This window comes from Pogona vitticeps, chromosome 3 (genome assembly GCF_051106095.1).
Source record: "Pogona vitticeps strain Pit_001003342236 chromosome 3, PviZW2.1, whole genome shotgun sequence".
In the NCBI taxonomy this organism is placed as follows: domain Eukaryota; kingdom Metazoa; phylum Chordata; class Lepidosauria; order Squamata; family Agamidae; genus Pogona; species Pogona vitticeps.
Window position 1 is genome coordinate 114983463 of NC_135785.1, and position 18814 is coordinate 115002276.

Below are 18814 nucleotides of genomic sequence, written 5' to 3' on the forward strand. Positions count from 1 at the left end.
AGCAGAAGACAAAGGGCAAACATGCTTTGAGCAAAATTAACCAAAATAGAACAAATCTGCAGTGCAGGCACCCGGCTTGTTTTGGAAGTTCCTGCTTTTGCCTGGAAAACTTGTCTAAGAACCCTGCTGAGTGTTGTTACACCCACAGAGTTCTTTCTCAGACAGCTGATGTCCTGCTTGTTTGCCATATCCATTATCTACCATGTGGCGGTCCAAAGAAGTATGAAGAGAGGATTGTTTCCTTGCAGAATTGTTTAGGATAGCCTTTTTTTCCCCGGTGAGGCGTCTGATAACTGTAAAACACAGGACGTTTAACTTTAAAAAACAGCAGTGGTTGGAGGTCCAGCCTCTGTGACATGTGGAGCAATCAATATTTCATTCTTGTTTCATTCACCCTACTGCTCATCACATAATCAGACCTCTCCTGCTGTAACCTGAGTGATCCTACCTATTCTACATTCTACTGACAATCAGACTGTTTGACTCAGAGTACTCTCTTGTGAAAGATAGCCTTTTAGTAGTGACTGTTGTATACTCATCATAACTCCAAACCTGTGTTTTGAGCCTACGTACGATGGCCCGTGTCTGTATTGTGTTGTGTTTTAGCAAAGGCATGAAAATTTTCTTGATTTTGCTAGCAGTTGTGGATCTGTACATAGGTAGCACTGGGTATGTATATGCATACCCTCCTTCCTCTTACAGATCAGTTTGTCTGCTGCATATTAAAGATATTCATTGATCAGAATTGTATTTACTGATCAGAATACAGTATTCTGAGAGTAGTAACACAGCAGATTCTTATAACTGTGTTATAGTGATAGCAGTTGTATTTTCAGTCCTTGCCCTAGTGATCTCTAGCATGGAAGTTGCCTTTTTAACAGTAGTGTCACACAGGATTGATGTTTCTGCTGAGTTATTTACTGCAATTTCTGTAGGTCCTTTCTGGTCTTTCATCACTACGTCAAACCCGGTCAATGTATAAATTGGGGGATTCATCCTCACCACCCTCTGACCATGTTTCATACCACCTTATACTTACTTAACTTGAGTGGCAGTTGCCATTTTGTTGGCCATTTTTTCCCAATGTGGAGAGATTCTTCTGCAGTTCTTCTTTGAATCCCATTTATATCCTTATTAACATCCCTCAAAAAAGCAGAAGCCAAAGTGAGCTGCTTATATACCAACACATAACATTTAAAGCACTCTCTGGGTAGTTTACAATTTAATTATGTAGGCTGCACATTGCCCTCCCCCGCTGGTTACTCAATTTACCAACCGTGAAAGGATGGAAGGCTGAATCAACCTTGAACCAACTACCTCAGCCCCTCAGGATCAAACTCAGATGATGAACAGAGTCTTGATTGCAGTACTGCAGTTTAACCAATGCTCCACAAGGCTAAGTACTGTATAATGATATTGCCAGGAAACTCACAATTCATTCCAAATTCCAGATCAGTTATGAACAAGTTAAAAAGCCATGGACCCCAGTACAGCTCCCACATTCTATTTTATGAGAATTGTTCCCTTATTTGTCTTACCTGCCTTACATGGCAAGGGGGTGGGCGGGGTGGGGCTGCTCACTTCACATGGCCTGACCAGCATCCCTCGTGAGCCAGGCACATACCCCTAGATCCCTTGCAGAGTGGCAGAGTTCCACAGCAGGAGATAAAAGATTCATTGGCAGACAAATCAATGTAGACAAGGAACCCTACAGGTAAGAGGTTTGAAAATCACTGGCTCACCAGACCAGTGAAAACTGTGAAACGTGTTTTGACTTTGTCTTCCTCAGCAGCTGTTTTACAACACATAGTGTTTCAGTTTTTTGTCTGCAGTATATATACAGCAGACATCATTCATAGTTTACTTGCCCGTGAAGAGGTAGGTTTTGTGTCTATTTTAAGCTTTAAGCTGTTGATTTCAACCAAGAGTCAGCAAACACTTTACATTCAGTTACAGAAAAACAGGTGTCCATCTAGAGAGAAAAGGTCTATGTCTCCTTTTTTGGAAAACAGCTATAGCTAGTGCAGTCGTATCTTGGTGAATACCTCTTTGTACAGACTGTGTTAGTTGTGGAAGTCCAGGGAAACAGCAGGAACATTCCGTGAAATAGTAATAAGGTTTCCCCTTTTGCCTCAGTCATCTGCTCTCTCCTTCAGCAATGTGTTTTTTCGCCAAAAGATGTGAAAATGCTGCTAGCCTTACAGTAAGTGCATGTTAGAGAGATTGACACAGGAGAACTACATTTGTTCAAGACTGGGATGATCTTGTGACAAACCCAGACCTACTGGGATATGCCACAGTTTCACTAAGCTGCCACCAACCATTCCCTATAAGAAGTCACACAGACCAGGGATGGATTTTTAACAAATAAAAGAACAAGGTTTATTAAATAACACACAGGGAAAAATAAAAGGATCAAGTGAATAAGATACAGTAACGTGGCTTAGTCTCAATCATACATACACACAGTTTGGTTCACACAGAACACTTAACTTGAAGCACAGACCCTGAACCTATCAGTTCTGGCTAACCATACAGACACCTGAACCTATCAGGTTGGTACTGACTGACACACAGTAGTACCCTGTCTGACACACAGACTCCCACTCAAGCTTCTTCTCTCAGCTCTTCTCCAGCTTCTCCTCCAGCTTCTACACAAGCTCCACATATATATACAGTACAGCCCCTCCTCCTGATGTCCCGCCTTCCACTCCCCATAGGATGGAACTTTCCCTCCAAACCCATGACAGACAGGTAACATCAGTGCTGTATGTAACACCTCCCCTCTTTATAAGTTGTTTTGTAGGGGGAAAGCTAAGGTGCTTTTCACCAAAAAACAACCTGGATCCAAAACAAACAAAAACAGTCATATAATAACATACAATACCATACTTACTTATACTTACACTCTATTAGGCATTTAAACATTTACTATTAACAATACATCAAGTTACCTTTATTCATACAAACCAACATGTTTAATAAACAGACACATTTGACTTTTTGTCATCAAAATATATACATAGTCCATGTTTCTTTCGCCGTCTTCATTCTTCAGGTCTTCTTGACAAGGCGTCAGCAACACAGTTCACTGACCCTCTGACCACCTTCACTTCAAAGTCATAGTCTTGCAGATTTAAAGCCCACCTCATAAGTTTACTATTGTGGGTTTTCATTGTCTTTAACCATTGCAGTGGTGAATGGTCAGTGCACAGAATAAAATGTCTTCCCCAGATGTAAGGCTTGGCCTTCTGGATCGCGTAGACTATGGCCAGGCACTCCTTCTCCACGGTTGCCAAATGTCTCTCACCTTTCTGGAGTTTCCTACTCAGGTAGGACACTGGATGCTGGTCACCATTCTCATCCTCCTGGCAAAGAACTGCTCCTACCCCGCTGTTAGACGCATCGGTGTAGATGATGAACTCCCGGTCGAAGTCTGGAGCACGCAGCACTGGATAGTTGATGAGGGCCCCCTTCAACCTCTGGAACGCCTCCTCACAGTCGCTGGTCCACGGGATGCGGTCATCAGTCTTCTTCCTCGTCAGATCGGTCAGCGGAGCCGCAATCTCGCTAAACCTCGGGATGAACTTTCTGTAGTAGCCCACCAACCCAAGAAATGATTTGACTTTTCTCTTGGTGTTGGGTCTAGGCCAATCACGAACTGCTTCTATCTTGGCCTCGAGGGGTTTTATCACTCCTCCCCCTACTATGTGACCCAAGTATTTTATTTCTGGGCTACCCAGCTGCAGTTTGTTCTCTTTACAGAGCCTAGGCCAAAGCACTTCCTCCCCTGGGTCAAAGTGCCTCTCCCTGCCTTCCTGGTCATCCCAAGTTTTCTTTCTGACCTTTTGAGCTTGCAGGGTCTCTGCTGCTAGCTCTAGGTTTCTCTTTAAGTCATTCCTTAAAGTGCCTATATATGTCACAACGTCTTGTGGGTCATCCTGGGTGATCTGCTCCCAATTTTGTTTGATCAAATCAAGGGGCCCTTTCACCCTTCTCCCAAATAAAAGTTCAAACGGACTGAACCCGGTACTGGCTTGTGGCACTGATCGATAAGCAAACAAAAGGGATTGCAGCTTCTGGTCCCAATTGTTTGGATTCTCTGCCAAGTAAGCCCTAATCATGCGCATTAGAGTCCCATTGAACTTCTCAGTTAACCCATTACTTTCAGGGTGATAGGCAGTGGTTTCCTTGTGCTTAATTCCACAGATTTGCCATAAGCGTTTCATGAGCTTCGATGTGAACGATGCGCCCAAATCTGTGATTATTTCTGAGGCAAATCCCATCCTGGACATATACCCCACCAAGGCATCTGCCACTGTGTTAGTTTCAATGTTAGTCAAGGGTATGGCTTCAGGGTACCTCGTGGCATGGTCCACAATGGTGAGAATGAACCTGTTCCCCCTCTTTGTGGCCTTGGGCAAAGGTCCCACAATATCCACCCCTATGCATTTGAACGGAGTGTCAATCACAGGCAAAGGGCACAACTTTGCTTTGGTCCTGTCGCGGCTATTCCCCTGCCTTTGACACACATCACATTGTTTACAGAACTCCCTGATCTGCTTCCCTATGTCAGGCCAGTAAAAATTCTGTGTGATTCTCTGCTGTGTTTTGTTCACCCCTAAGTGCGCAGCAAACATGTCAGAGTGCCCCCTTTGTAAGATCATGGGGCGATACTTTTCAGGTACCACTAGCTGACTTCTGATCCCATCTCCCCCTGTTGAGATATTCCTCAGGGTCTCTCTAGATAAAATTCCCTTTCTCTCACAAAATCTCACTGGGGTCTCAGGTGTTAGCTGGGCGTCTGTCACCTGTTCAAAACACTTTTGGAGAGTGGTGTCTGCCTTTTGCTCTTGGCCAAATCGGCTGTCTGTGGTTAAGGTTTCCACCACAGCTTCGGAACTCCCCCCACCTGCTTCCGTCTCTGGCTCATCATTACCCCCCTGAACTGTCCCCGTGGTGGCTTGTGAACGTGTAATCACTAGCACCTGTTTCACATGTTCAGCCAGGTTATTTCCCACGAGCACGGCTGCTGGCAGAGTCGATGAAATCGCTAGCCGCCAAACTCCCCTCCAGCCTTGAAAGTTCACAGGTACCTCCGCTACTGGCAGTGAGATCACCTGCCCCTCAATCCCTGCCACCTTCATGCTCTAATTTGGGATTATATATTCCCTAGGAATAATATCTGGATGGCACAGGGTCACCTGGGAACAAGTGTCCCTCAGCCCCCGATACTGATGGTCAAGTATTCCTACATCCACCCCTGCTGTTTCAAACAACTGAGAATCTGTTCTCACGAGCAAGCAGCGCTTGACCTCCACAAGAGGACCATTTTCCTCAGCCTGATCAGCAGATGTAACTGTTCCAGATTGAGTAGCCATGGCAACAGGCTCCCTCAGTGACAAGGAGCTTTGCTCTTTCTGGACACAGAACACAGCTTTTGGCTTGGTTCCACTCGAATCCTGAGGCACAATTCCTTTTAGCTGCTTTAATTTCTCACACTCTGAGATTAGATGGCCCTTTCCCTGACAGAAATAACATTTTCTGCTATATTTTGAGTCTTTCTCATCTTGTTTTGGTTTTCCCTCCAAAATCTGAGGTCTTGGTTTCATGTCTGAGGGCTTCCCTTCACCATGGGCCCCTCCCCCTTGCTGGCTTTTCCCTGGTCCCTGAGAGTACTTGCTGTAGGTTTCTTTAGGTTTCCCCATCGATTTCCCCTCACCCAAGGGCTTTCTTATTTGGGAAATAAAATCTGCGATCTCGGCTGCTTCTGCCACAGATTTCGGTTTCCTTTCCCTCACCTGGAATTTCAGTTCCCCATGCAGGACTGAATAGAACTGTTCCAGCGCTATCAAGTCTTTGAGCTGCTGAAAGGTCTCTGTCCCCTCCTGAGATAGTCATTTCTCTAGCAGCCTCACCAATTGGGCCCCCACTTGGGTAAAAGTCTGCTCTGGTTTCTTGGTGATTGACCTGAATCTTTGCCTCAGCTGTTCCGCATTTATCCCATGTCTGGCAAACACCAGTTTTTTAAACTCTGCAAAATCTTTCATCAGTTCCTGTGGCATCTCTGCATAGACTTCTGCCAGGCTGCCACTGATTAAAGATCGCATAATGGTCATCTTCTCAGTTTCCCTTACTGAGAAGTCCACAAACGCTCTTTCCACGAGGGAAAAGAACACCTCAGGACAATCTCCCTTGTGGTACACAGGGAATTTCTTCAGGTCAGCTTTAGACAATTGGCCTCCCTCAGAATCCCTATTGTTATTATTGTTCTGATTCATCAGTTCCAATTTTCTTAACTCAAACGCCATCCTTTCTTTTTCCAGAGCAATTTTCTCTCTCTCCCTCTCCCTTTCAAACGCCATTTTCTCTCTCTCCAATCTTTCTTCCATTTCCCTCACCCTCAGTTCATGCTGTTGGGCTAGGAGTATTTTCTGAGTTCTGGGTTCTGTTCTCCCGTGCTGTCACCTTGCACTGAGCCAAATTCATCCTCAGAACCTTGGTCAACCTGGGGGTCTTTCACTTCACCCATTTCTGCCATTTGGCTTCGAGTCAAGGGCATAATCCCCCCCCCAGAACAGGCTGCTTTCAAAAGTCAAGCCTCAAAATAAAGCGACCACTTTTTTTCTTTTCTTTTGCCTCAGAACCAGCTTTCTATAGATTACTGCTGTTCTTCAGCACTAACTTGCAACAGTTGCGAGCCAGAGTCTACCCCCCTCTGCTAGGCCTCTCAGCAGGCAGGCTAGATCACTGCTACTTCACAGTTTTGCCTCAGCCTTTTTCCCGCCAAAACAGGCTGCCTCAGAGCTCCCTAATCTAGTCCCCAATCTGAGGTTACACGTTCTTCTACTAGCGCACCTCCCCGTGAGGTACACCTAGAAGATTACCTACGTGCTCTCAGATTGTCCCTGACTAGACCCCCCTTGCTCTGGGCACACTTGCCAAGGCTTTGCTGGACCACTGGACAACTGGACCAGTCGTATCCCACACGCTGGACACCAATCAATGTGACAAACCCAGACCTACTGGGATATGCCACAGTTTCACTAAGCTGCCACCAACCATTCCCTATAAGAAGTCACACAGACCAGGGATGGATTTTTAACAAATAAAAGAACAAGGTTTATTAAATAACACACAGGGAAAAATAAAAGGATCAAGTGAATAAGATACAGTAATGTGGCTTAGTCTCAATCATACATACACACAGTTTGGTTCACACAGAACACTTAACTTGAAGCACAGACCCTGAACCTATCAGTTCTGGCTAACCATACAGACACCTGAACCTATCAGGTTGGTACTGACTGACACACAGTAGTACCCTGTCTGACACACAGACTCCCACTCAAGCTTCTTCTCTCAGCTCTTCTCCAGCTTCTCCTCCAGCTTCTACACAAGCTCCACATATATATACAGTACAGCCCCTCCTCCTGATGTCCCGCCTTCCACTCCCCATAGGATGGAACTTTCCCTCCAAACCCATGACAGACAGGTAACATCAGTGCTGTATGTAACAGATCTTAGCTCTTCTTGATCAATTTATTTTCTTGGCTAGGGAGATGTCTTATCCAATATGGTGAAACATGAGGTTTTCAGTTAGAAACCCCATTAGCTACTAGAGAAAAATATTGTGATGAAACATATATATAAGCAGCTTTGGAAATAGCCAAACAGGAAAGCCTTTTCAGATGTCCTTGTACAAGGTTGTTGAATTATAAGATGGGGTTGAAATATTACTTTAGAAGATGCATGGATGGTAGATTTGTACTAGGAAAGTGGATAAGGCATTCTTAGGAGTGGTGTGCGAATAAATGCTGCTCATTGCTTAGGTCTAACTAGATGTAAAGGAGGCAACTGGAGTGGCTGGACACAGGACTGCTCTGGTCCTGCATAAAGTGGGACCTGGAAGGGGTCGTTTGAAAAGGTGAAAAAGGGGCACATAAGAAGTTCCACCCGCCCTTGCCTTATCTCCCTACAGTCTGTTTGCTGGAGCTTTTTCCTCGGCTAAACTCTTGTATTAGGAGTTAGACTGCCTGGCGATGAAGGGCCAGGGAGAAAGGTAAAGCAGGGACGTAGTTCATCTCCTCTCACCCATGCACCACGTTGAAAGCTAAAAGTAGATGCTGTGCAATATGTGTTAAGTGGTGGCAGCCATGTCAGCAGACATGGAGTCAGTCAGACCTTGGGTGTTCTTGGTGAAGAATAAAAATCTCTCTGACTTTGGTGCCAGCATTTAGTAGAAATGTTCTACATTATGTTAAGTTCCAGGTCTGCCAGCAGTTAACCCTCTATCCACTCTCAGGAGTAGCAATGTGCATCACATTTTTCACAGATAGTAATTTCATTTAACAATTATATTGGCAACCCTCTTTTTTTTGAGGACTATCCTCTAATTTGTCTTTTGATTGGAGCATAGTAAAAATCAGACTACCACAGAATGCCCAAGCCTTTCTGCTGTCAAATGAAATTAAACTATGGTAAAAAAAAAATTTGGTTGATAGGTTAGCAAATGAATTTTTTTTTAAAAGAACAGGGCAACATGAAAAATCAGTCTGTTTTGAGCATTGACATATTTTTCCCACACTTAAGATTGCTAGGATTCACAAAGTAGACGAACTGCAATAGGCTTCCACTAGCCACTCAAATTAAATGTTCACTGGCAACTCACCAGCTAACTAGCAGCCGCCAGTAAACAGGGTACTTCTCTAAACTGACTTACCCCACTGAAGTGCAGAGTAAGATCTTTGACAATGTCCTATCACCAAACCTTTCTGAATATTCCTGGAGAGGATTCCAATGAGATGATGTGAAGTATATTGCAGGAAAGACATTTGCATGAATCTGGTGGGAAAGTACATTTGTGGTGCTATAAACAACTGCAGGAAATGTTTCTGAGAATAGTTTTCTGTAGGCTAGTGTTTGAGCACATGCAATGCAGGGATCTATCCTGAAGCAAATCTTACATTGGCCGCAGGTTCAAATGGAAGAGAACAGAAATGAACATCATGGTGGGTGGCTGCTTTTCTCCAGTCTTACAAAGACACCCCCCCCCCCCGCTGTGCCAGTGATGATCTCATTTCTGCACTAGGAACTCAAAAGCTCCCTGTACGGAGTAGCTGGAACTTGGATGACTGCCCTTTTTTGACAATGTTCTGTCTCTCACCTAAAGAAAAGCCAGGAGCTGCAATAAGTATTCACTTAGCCAAAGAAACAATAAAGCATTTTCTGCTGCCACTGTGGAAAGAGAGAGAGGCTAATATGGAAGCTCTGAATGCCCGGAAATGGGTCTAGCATAAAAATACTTAGTAGTGGACATAACAGTACAGTACCACTGCCATTGTTGAGCAAATATTTACCTGAAGGTATAGAGTGACACTGGTGCTGGAGCCTGTGCAGGTCTTTTTTGGTTCTTGAGTAGATTGATACAGTCGGCTCTGGCTGACTCGTATTTCCATTGATGTGGTTTATTGTCTGTCAGTCCTTATTCTATTCTTGATGATGAAGGGATGTTAACAAGAGCCTTATGGCACAGTGATTAAACTTCAGGGTTGCAGTCCAGACTCTGCTCGCAACCTGAGTTTGATTCCGATGAACGTAGGTAAGCCCGCTCAGGGTTGACTAAGCCTTCCATCCTTCTGAGATTGGTAAATAAGAGTACCCAGCTCACTGGGAAGGCAATGTGCAGCCTGCATAATTAAATTGTAAATAGCCCAGAGAGTGCTTTAAGCACTATAGGGTGGTATATAAGCAGCACACTTTGCTTTGCTTTGTTCTTACTTTTAACAGCCACTGAGCCAGAATGATTGTATTGCACTCCCTTTTGAGTTGTGTAAAGTGATAGTTTTAAATGTAAAAACAAGATAATTCAAATGGAGGGGAATAATCATTGTAATGAAGTCCTAATATTTGATATTGATCCTGATGACTCTTATGCATTATCTGTTTCAGTATAATGTTTCAGGTGTGGTGGCTACGGCCAATACAGGCAGGCATCTGTAGGTAGCAACTCCAGCCAGATGTCCCAATTCTTCTGGACAGAGAACCGGGAAAGCAATGGTCTATTTGTAAAAAAAAAAAAAATTGTCATGCCTAATCTGTTGGGAATATAGTGAGTTTTTTCCATTGGTGGCAGTGGTTACTTGGTTATTTATATTAATGTATGCAAGATACCTTTGCTTCACCATTTCGCTCTAAAGGCCCTCAAAACTGTTCTACTGTGGAAACAAAACAGATACCCTATACATTGGGTCTGTAGTGCTTTCTTGACCCAATGTGAAGAAGAGGGACTGCATGGGCATTTGGTCTCAGCCAGGCCAAGCGAAGGAAGACTGGCTGCTTTGCCCCCCCCCTTACCAGAGCTTGGGAAAGTTGTTCTTTCCCAGAAACCCCTACCCAGCATGACCTCCTGGGAGTTACAGACTAGAAAACAATACGTTTTCCATGCTCTTCCTCTTCATCTCATACAGATAGAGAGGACCTTAATGACACTTCTCCTTGTGAAATGATGTGGAATGGCTGTAGGAGGGCATGGCTGTGGGTGGATGGAGCCAGACAGAAGCTGGTTTTGAATGGAGGTGATGCACTTAGCTTTACCTGTTGCTCATAGGATCAGTCTCACTCAGGTGTTGCAAGAGAGCGGGCTCCCTTTTGTCTCTCCCTGCTATTCTAACTTGCTAGAGCAGCTACAAGCTATCTCCTGTTCATTCTTCCTGCACTCATCTTTCTCTGGGAAGAGAGGTCACTCAGAGCTCACATTTCGTTTCCTGATAAAGGAGTTGCTCCATATTACAAGAAGGTGCTAAGAAACCAAGAAATTTTAGTGAGCTTATTCCCCTGTGACCTCACCTTGGAAAGTAGACACAGAGTGGTATTGCAATCTCTTAGTCTAGCCTGGAGAAAGATGGGACAAAGATTAGCTAGTCATAGTCTTTTGGATTCCCAGGCATAGTAAACAAATGGCTAGATAGTTACTGGTGTCAAACTGGATCCTTGCTTCAATTTTTAATTTCTACGTTCAGAAGCTTGAAGTGCTTGTCTTATCAATTGTCTGAATATTTCCTATCAGGAACGTGGGATTTGCAGTTTCCTCTGTCTAGCGAAAACCTGTGTGGTGATTTTGAAAGTAGTATAACTTCTAGTTCAGGAATCAGGCTGGTGAGCCTCTTCTGAAAACCCTCACCATGGTCACTTACCCCAGTCCTGTGCAAAATATAAGGTTGGGGGGGTTGTTTGTTGCTTAAGGAGGGGGGATAGGCAGGCATAGATGTATATGTTTGTGTAAGAAAATGATGTTGAATAATGTTGAAGGGTTGAGCATTCAAAAGCATAGCTGCTTTCAAAACACAAATTATCTCTTGAATTGGGATCAAGGGGTTGCGAATCACCAGTGTGGGTATCAACAGACTCTTCCATAGTAGAACAGGTTATCAGATCAGCTTCTCACTGAGGAATAATCAGAAACAAGTGTATAAAATGTGGATTTCATTACAGCTATTATGTCCTTGCATAAGAACGTCTACCATTTCATTCAAATTGGGGGTGAAACATTTGTTCCGTTAAATGGTAGTCTGGAGGCACTTCGGTCTGTTTTGAAACTCCCTATTCTTTTGTTAGATATGAAGGCCACAGTTCTTATACTCAATAAGCAGTAATAATCCTTATTGAAACCAGAGTTTGTGAAGTTTATTAGTGGAATCGGGATATCTTAAGCTCTGACATGTGGGTGACTTTGCAGTGAAAAATCTGCTAGTTGCATATGAATGTTTCCAACAAGATGATTTTAAGCCAGTGGTGTGAAGTACACAGATGCTAGAGTGAGCCATGATATGACTTCTGTTTCTGGAATCCCAGATTTAGACACCCCATGGCCTTACACCTTAATGTCCTGTCCGAAGCTATGTTATTACATGCCCACATTTTTTTTGCCAGTTACAGGTAAAAGTGCTCTCCTGAGTCTTAAGAAAGATTATCCCATCTGGTGTGTTTGCAGCGGATGAATGTCTAATTGTTGTTCCTCCTGCTGTAAAATCTTACTGGTGTGAATGTATGTCTTTGACATTCCAGATATGTGAAAGGCTGTACCTATACCCTTTTCACTTTTGCAACAACCCTATGATGTAGGTCATTTCTAGCCAAAAGAAACAGAACTAGAGGCAGTTTATACACCAATCAAAATAAAGTGGCAAAGCTTTTCCTAGACAGGGAAGAGAATGTGCACTCAAACACTTCCCACAAAAGTGTCCCCTATATGTAGAAAGCAGGCATGCTGCGAACATGAAATGGTTCAGCCTCAGCCTTGTACATTCAAAAACCAACATTTCCTTTCATGCGCGGACTCTAGTTTCATTTGCAGTGCAGTGACTACATGCATTTCATGTTGGATCTCTGTAGCAAGGGGTAGATGTCCTATGACTTTCCCCAGTCTGGATGTTATATTGGGCAAAGAATTGTGGATATACAGAATAGGCTGCCAAAATAAGTGGCTTGGTTTGGCCAGGACCTAATGGGAGCCAAACATGCCTTCCCATGGTGAGGATGGAGTTTGAGTGTTTTCCGTAGCATCTTTCAGCTCCACATAATTTACAGAAGTAGCATAGATTATGAAGACTCCTGCTTATCGGCATAGCTTGAATGTCCAGCTTTTCTTGGTGCCAGTGCAGGTTCTTTCGCTACAGAGTTCTGTGTCAGCAAATTGAACGAGTATATACATGCTCCTGACAGATCACCCTCCATCCAGTGTCTTGGGGACTTGCTATCACTGCAGCTTGTTATGTTTGCTGCAGTATTATATCTCTGGACGTTGCTGTATCCTGAGCAAATTTGAATAAGATGCACAATCAGTGCCATCTATTGGCACTACTGGGTATATACAATGATATGTCTTGGGCAGATTTACCAGCTGTATTGCAAGGGTGGCCAAGGCAAATGCTGTTGACTTACTGCATCTTTTTAAAGGGGGCATTCATCCTCTCCTGTGAAATTGCTGCATGTCATAGTTGCACCTTGGACTTTGAGAACAAGGAGGGCCCTCTTTGAAGCCCAAAACAGTGTGTGTGTGTGGGGGGGAGAATTTCTACAGAGATGAAAAAAGATTACAGAGGGAAAATACTAATGAATGTTTTTCTTCTTTCTCTCCATTCCCCCCATGCCACTTCAGCCTGAGAACTTGCTACTTGCAAGTAAGTGCAAAGGTGCTGCTGTGAAGCTGGCTGACTTTGGACTTGCAATTGAAGTTCAAGGGGAGCAGCAGGCATGGTTTGGTAAGTGTTTCAGAACATGTTGCCCTTGAGTTTTGGGATGCTTCTCCTAACATCCCTTTGCACAAAAGTGTTTTTTAAAAAAAAGGGGGGGGAAGGGTATTAGATGAATAACAATCCATGTCGAAGAATCTTTTATCCTAAATACGCAGTTAGGCAAATTTTCTTTTACATACATTTATTTTCCAGAGTGTTATCTAGTCTGTATAAGGTGTATCACCCAGGTAATTTGCAAATTACTATATCCATTTAACCTACACCCACAATATGTGGCTGGTAGGCAGAAAAATTCAATTGTCATAGTAACAAGGCACACTAATTAAGAGTAGGGTGGCTCCCACTGAAAGCACCAGCTCTGCACAATACCACTCAAGTTATTTTGCTGCTTATGTTGTTGTTGTTTAGTTGTTAAGTCATGTCCGACTCTTCGTGACCCCATGGACCAGAGCACACCAGGCCCTCCTGTCTTCCACTGCCTCCCGGAGTTGGGTCAAATTCATGTTAGTAGCTTCGGTGACACTGTCCAACCATCTCGTCCTCTGTCATCCCCTTCTCCTCTTGCCCTCACACTTTCCAACATCAGGGTCTTTTCCAGGGATTCTTTTCTTCTCATGAGATGGCCAAAGTATTGGAGCCTCAGCTTCAGGATCTCTGAGGACTCAGGGTTGATTTCCTTTAGAATTGATAGGTTTGTTCCCCTTGCAGTCCAGGGGACTCTCAAGAGCCTCCTCCAGCACCACAATTCAAAAGCATCAATTCTTTGGCAGTCAGCCTTCTTTATGGTCCAGCTCTCACTTCCATACATCATTACTGGAAAAAGCATAGCTTTGACTATGCGGACCTTTGTTGGCAAGGTGATGTCTCTGCTTTTTAAGATGCTGTCTAGGTTTGTCATCGCTTTCCTCCCAAGAAGCAGGCATCTTTTAATTTCATGGCTGCTGTCACCATCTGCAGTGATCATGGAACCCAAGAAGGTAAAATGTGTCACTGCCTCCATATCTTCCCCTTTTCTTTGCCAGGAGGTGATGGGACCAGTGGCCGTGATCTTTGTTTTTTTGATGTTGAGCTTCAGATCTTTTTTTTTTTTTTTTTTGCACTCTCCTCTTTCACGCTCATTACGAGGTTTTTTAAATTCCTCCTCACTTTCTGGCATCAGAGTGGTATCATCTGCATATCGGAAGTTGTTGATATTTCTTCCGGTAATCTTAATTCCGGTTTGGGATTCATCCAATCCAGCCTTTTGCGTGTATTCTGCATATAGGTTAAGTAAGCAGGGAGACAATATACAGCCTTGTCGTATTCCTTTCCCAATTTTGAACCAATCAGTTATTCCATATCCAGTTCTAACTGTTGCTTCCTGTCCCACATATAGATTTCTCAGGAGATAGATAAGGTGGTGAGGCACTCCCATGTCTTTAAGAACTTGCCATAGTTTTTTGTGGTCCACACAGTCCAAGGTTTTTGCGTAGTCAACGAAGCAGAAGTAGATGTTTTTCTGGAATTATCTGGCTTTCTCCATAATCCAGCGCATGTTAGCAATTTGGTCTCTAATTCCTCTGCCCCTTCGAAATCCAGCTTGTACTTCTGGGAGTTCTCGGTCCACATACTGCTGGACTTTGTAGGAATTTGAGCATCACCTTGCTAGCATATGAAATGAGTGCAATTGTGCGGTAGTTGGGGCATTCTTTGGCACTGCCCTTCTTTGGGACTGCGATGTGGACTGATCTTTTCTAGTCCTCTGGCCGCTGCTGAGTTTTCCAAACTTGCATGCATATTGAGTGTAGCATCTTAACAGCGTCATCTTTTAAAGATTTTAAATAGTTCCACTGGAATGCCATCACCTCCACTGGCCTTGTTGTTAGACAAGCTTTCTAAAGCCCACTTGATTTCACTCTCCAGGATGTCTGGCTCAAGGTCAGCAACCACACTATCTGCGTTGTCCGAGACATCCCGATCTTTCTGGTATAATTCCTCTGTGTATTCTTGCCACCTCTTCTTGATGTCTTCTGCTTCTGTGAGGTCCCTCCCATTTTTGTCCTTTATCATGTCCATCTTTGCACAAAATGTTCCTTTAATATCTCCAATTTTCTTCAACAGATCTCTGTTTTTTCCCTTTCTATTTTTTCTCCTCTATTTCTTTGCACTGTTCATTTAAGAAGGCCCTCTTGTCTCTCCTTGCTATTCTTTGGAAGTCTGTGTTCAGTTTTCTGTAGCTTTTCCTATCTCCCTTGCATTTTGTCTCTCTTCTCTGCTATTTGTAAGTCCTCATTGGACAGCCACTTTCTTGCATTTCCTTTTCTTTGGGATGGTTTTTGTTGCTGCCACCTGTACAATGTTACGAGCCTCCAACTGTAGTTCTTCAGGCACTCTGTCCACCAAATCGAGTTCCTTAAATCTGTTCTTCACTTCCACTGTGTATTCATAAGGGATTTGGTTTAGATTATACCTGCCTAGCCCAGTGGCTTTTCCTACTTTCTTCAGTTTAAGCTTGAGTTTTCCTGCTTATAGTGGAGCCTATATGTATCATGCCCCTTTTGCTTGGCTTGTCACTTTAAAAAGACTTGCTCCTCCATTTAGACTCCATTTCCTACCATTACTTATTGTAGTATCCAGCACTGGTTTACGACATGCTCAAGCTCTAAGCTATGTCTGGTTTAAGAGGCTCCATAGCATTCCTACAAGAGTACTTTTTAAAAAACAATGGTTTTGCAGTTGTATTTAGAAGCTCTTTATAATCTGAAGTCCTAAACTGTAGTTTATTTGGTTTCTGTGTAAATCTGGGCTTGATGGTGCTGTGTAAAGCAGACTGCTTTGCTCTGCTAAATGGTAGGGCTAATCTTAGTTGTTCTTTTTTCTCACCCCATAAACTCTAATAATTGAAAATATATGCTAGGACCTCACTATTCTCTGGGTTTCCTGTCTGCTGGAAAGTACTGATGGGCATATTGAGCACAGTAACTAGAATATGATATGGCACAAACAGTGAACTAATGGAAGTCTGTGTCGGTTCATTTTTTTTACTGATCACCTCCTGCCCCAGTTCGTTTCTCTCTTTTGCCTGAGTCCCTTGCTTCTTGTTTTGAAGCTGCTGGGAAGATATGTGTTTCACTCTCTTCTGAGTTTTATACTGTACTAACTTTGTACAACACTATCACTTTCATTTTGAGGTACTGCACTGAGTCTATTCGGCATGATTCTTTTCACAGGGTTTGCTGGTACTCCGGGATACCTGTCCCCTGAAGTCTTAAGAAAAGATCCTTATGGGAAGCCAGTGGATATATGGGCATGTGGTAAGGTTGCCTAGCATTAATTTTTCTTTTATTGTTGTGTTTTCAAATGGTGCATGACTTCTTTTGCTTTTATCAATTTTCTGCGTTATTTAATGGTAAACTACTTTGAGTCCTGTTTGTGAGACAGAAGTGGGAAATGAACAATAGTGGTGGCATCTTGGTAGTTCTGTGTGCATGTGTAGCTTAAAACTGTGCCTAACCTCCATGAATTTGTCTGACCTCTTAAAATTGGTCTAATTTCATGGCCATCTGTATCTTGGAGTGAGTGAGATTGTGTTGATTATTTGTTCTGCAGGGGAAAAAATGGAGAAAACAAAGTGAGCAATATTGCTGGGTTTGTTTTATTGTACACAAACCCTAAGGGGACCTGGGTATGATAAAGGAAATTAATCAGACATATTGCCTTATTAGTGACTGAATATAGAAGACACCATTACCTGTTTCAGTGCTTCTTCAATGCTTAAAGCCTCAAAGCACTCGAGACTTGTGGTTTGGTAATCACAAGGATATGTGACGCGCTGAGGTTTTATCACTGAACTCTTGGTGTTTCAAGTGAATTATGGTCATTTCAGAAGTGTGTAGCCTAAGACACAGGGAGGGCTTGATGCAGCCACACATGGTGGGAATGACTAAGAGTTGATCTGCATCGTCCTGTTACATCATTATGTTCAAGCAGTTTCCACGGCACAGAGGGTTGTGCCTTCTCAGCTGCCATGCCTCTGCACAAGTTTCCTGAAGTCGCTATTCCATTTGTGGAAAGTTGTACAAGCATTTGTATTTTCTTGCAGTGTTCGGCAATAGGGAGGATTATGTGCTTGTGCTGCTTACTGTGCGGTGCCTTGCACAACAGTGTGACTCATACAACTCTGCAATTAGAGATTTGCGCTACGCAAGTGTTGAATAGAATCACCTGGACCAACAGTTTATGTGACTGGGTCTCTTATGGCAATGGGCTTAGTGGGTTGTAGCTTGTGTAACTATAACTCTTCTCTTCTCCCACAGGAGTTATTCTGTACATATTACTAGTGGGCTATCCCCCGTTTTGGGATGAAGATCAGCACAAATTGTACCAGCAGATCAAAGCAGGAGCCTATGATGTAAGACAGTGCTTTTCATTCCTTCCATTTGAATGGCTAAAACCAGCCTGTTTAGATAACTCCCATGGTCTGTGCACAAAGTACAGAAAGGTGTTTACACATGTTGCTGTGCCAGTCCTTTGTAGGTGCTGCTGTGTGGAGTAAATGCGAGGAGGAGTGGGATGGCCCTCAGGTGATCTTGTATGGACAGCCCTAATTAAAGAGACTCTCCTGTCACAGAAAGGTTTAGCTCTGGCCTGTGGTGATTACACACATTGCATGAGTGCACCAGTTTTCTGAAGCAATTGTAGTGTGAGAAAGAAATGGATATGAAGCATCACCAGTTTAGTTTTCCCTATGGGAGAAATGGTAGGATGAAGCTTTCAACAATCAGAACAGGTTGGCAGGTGAGTGGCCCAAGTTCTTTTAGACTCTGTGCCTCCAGTTTCACGCTAGAGATTCTAGCTGAGTGGTAAAGCGTATGATTTGCATGTGGGAGATATCAGGATCAATCCTACTTAAAAAGAAATAAGTTAGATAAATAGGTTAGAGATGATGGGAAAAACTTTCTCAGCTTCAGAGCCTGGAGAGGAATGCCACTATATGGAGAGTTAGAAGCAAAATGGACAATATATGCTGTCCTTTCTAATGCCTTTGCAGCAGTACAGACTTGATTAGCACATAGCTAGAAGGGGAAGGGAGAGTGTAGAGATTTGTTTCCAGTTCTCATGTTAGCCGAACATCAGCGGAATTCCCACTAATTAACTCTTACTCAAATTCTGATATTTAAAGCCAGAGAAAACCATGAAATTACATGAAACAAGTAAACGTATTCCAGTGGCTTCTCTCTCTGTCTCCTAGTTTCCTTCTCCAGAATGGGACACTGTGACTCCCGAAGCAAAGAACTTAATCAACCAAATGCTGACAATCAATCCTGCAAAACGCATCACAGCTGATCAGGCTCTTAAGCACCCATGGGTCTGTGTAAGTTTCTCTGTTTTCTGACCCTGTCTTACTGGAAGAGCTCCTAGAACCCTGGCTATGTTATCCTGTTAGAGTAAGGTTTGTTGCTTTGAGTGCTGGCGAGTTAGCAACATTTGTGTTATTAACAGGGTTGTGCAAAAACTTGGGAGGGAAGAATGTGAGTGATGAGCTTTTGCAAATACCAACAAATACTTTGGTACAATTT

At 43.3% G+C, this 18814-nt stretch overlaps 1 protein-coding gene across 45 annotated transcripts in view; it reads left to right on the forward strand.

The window, feature by feature from the left end:
* CAMK2G (calcium/calmodulin dependent protein kinase II gamma) overlaps positions 1–18814 on the forward strand; it is a 215687-nt gene that overhangs the window by 130098 nt on the left and 66775 nt on the right. For all 45 annotated transcript variants that reach the window (XM_072994965.2, XM_078391100.1, XM_078391108.1 and 42 more), the window contains 4 exons: positions 13160–13262; positions 16466–16549; positions 17552–17646; positions 18487–18609. In XM_072994965.2, coding sequence (XP_072851066.2) covers positions 13160–13262; positions 16466–16549; positions 17552–17646; positions 18487–18609 — 405 coding nt within the window. The remainder of the gene's footprint in view (positions 1–13159; positions 13263–16465; positions 16550–17551; positions 17647–18486; positions 18610–18814) is intronic.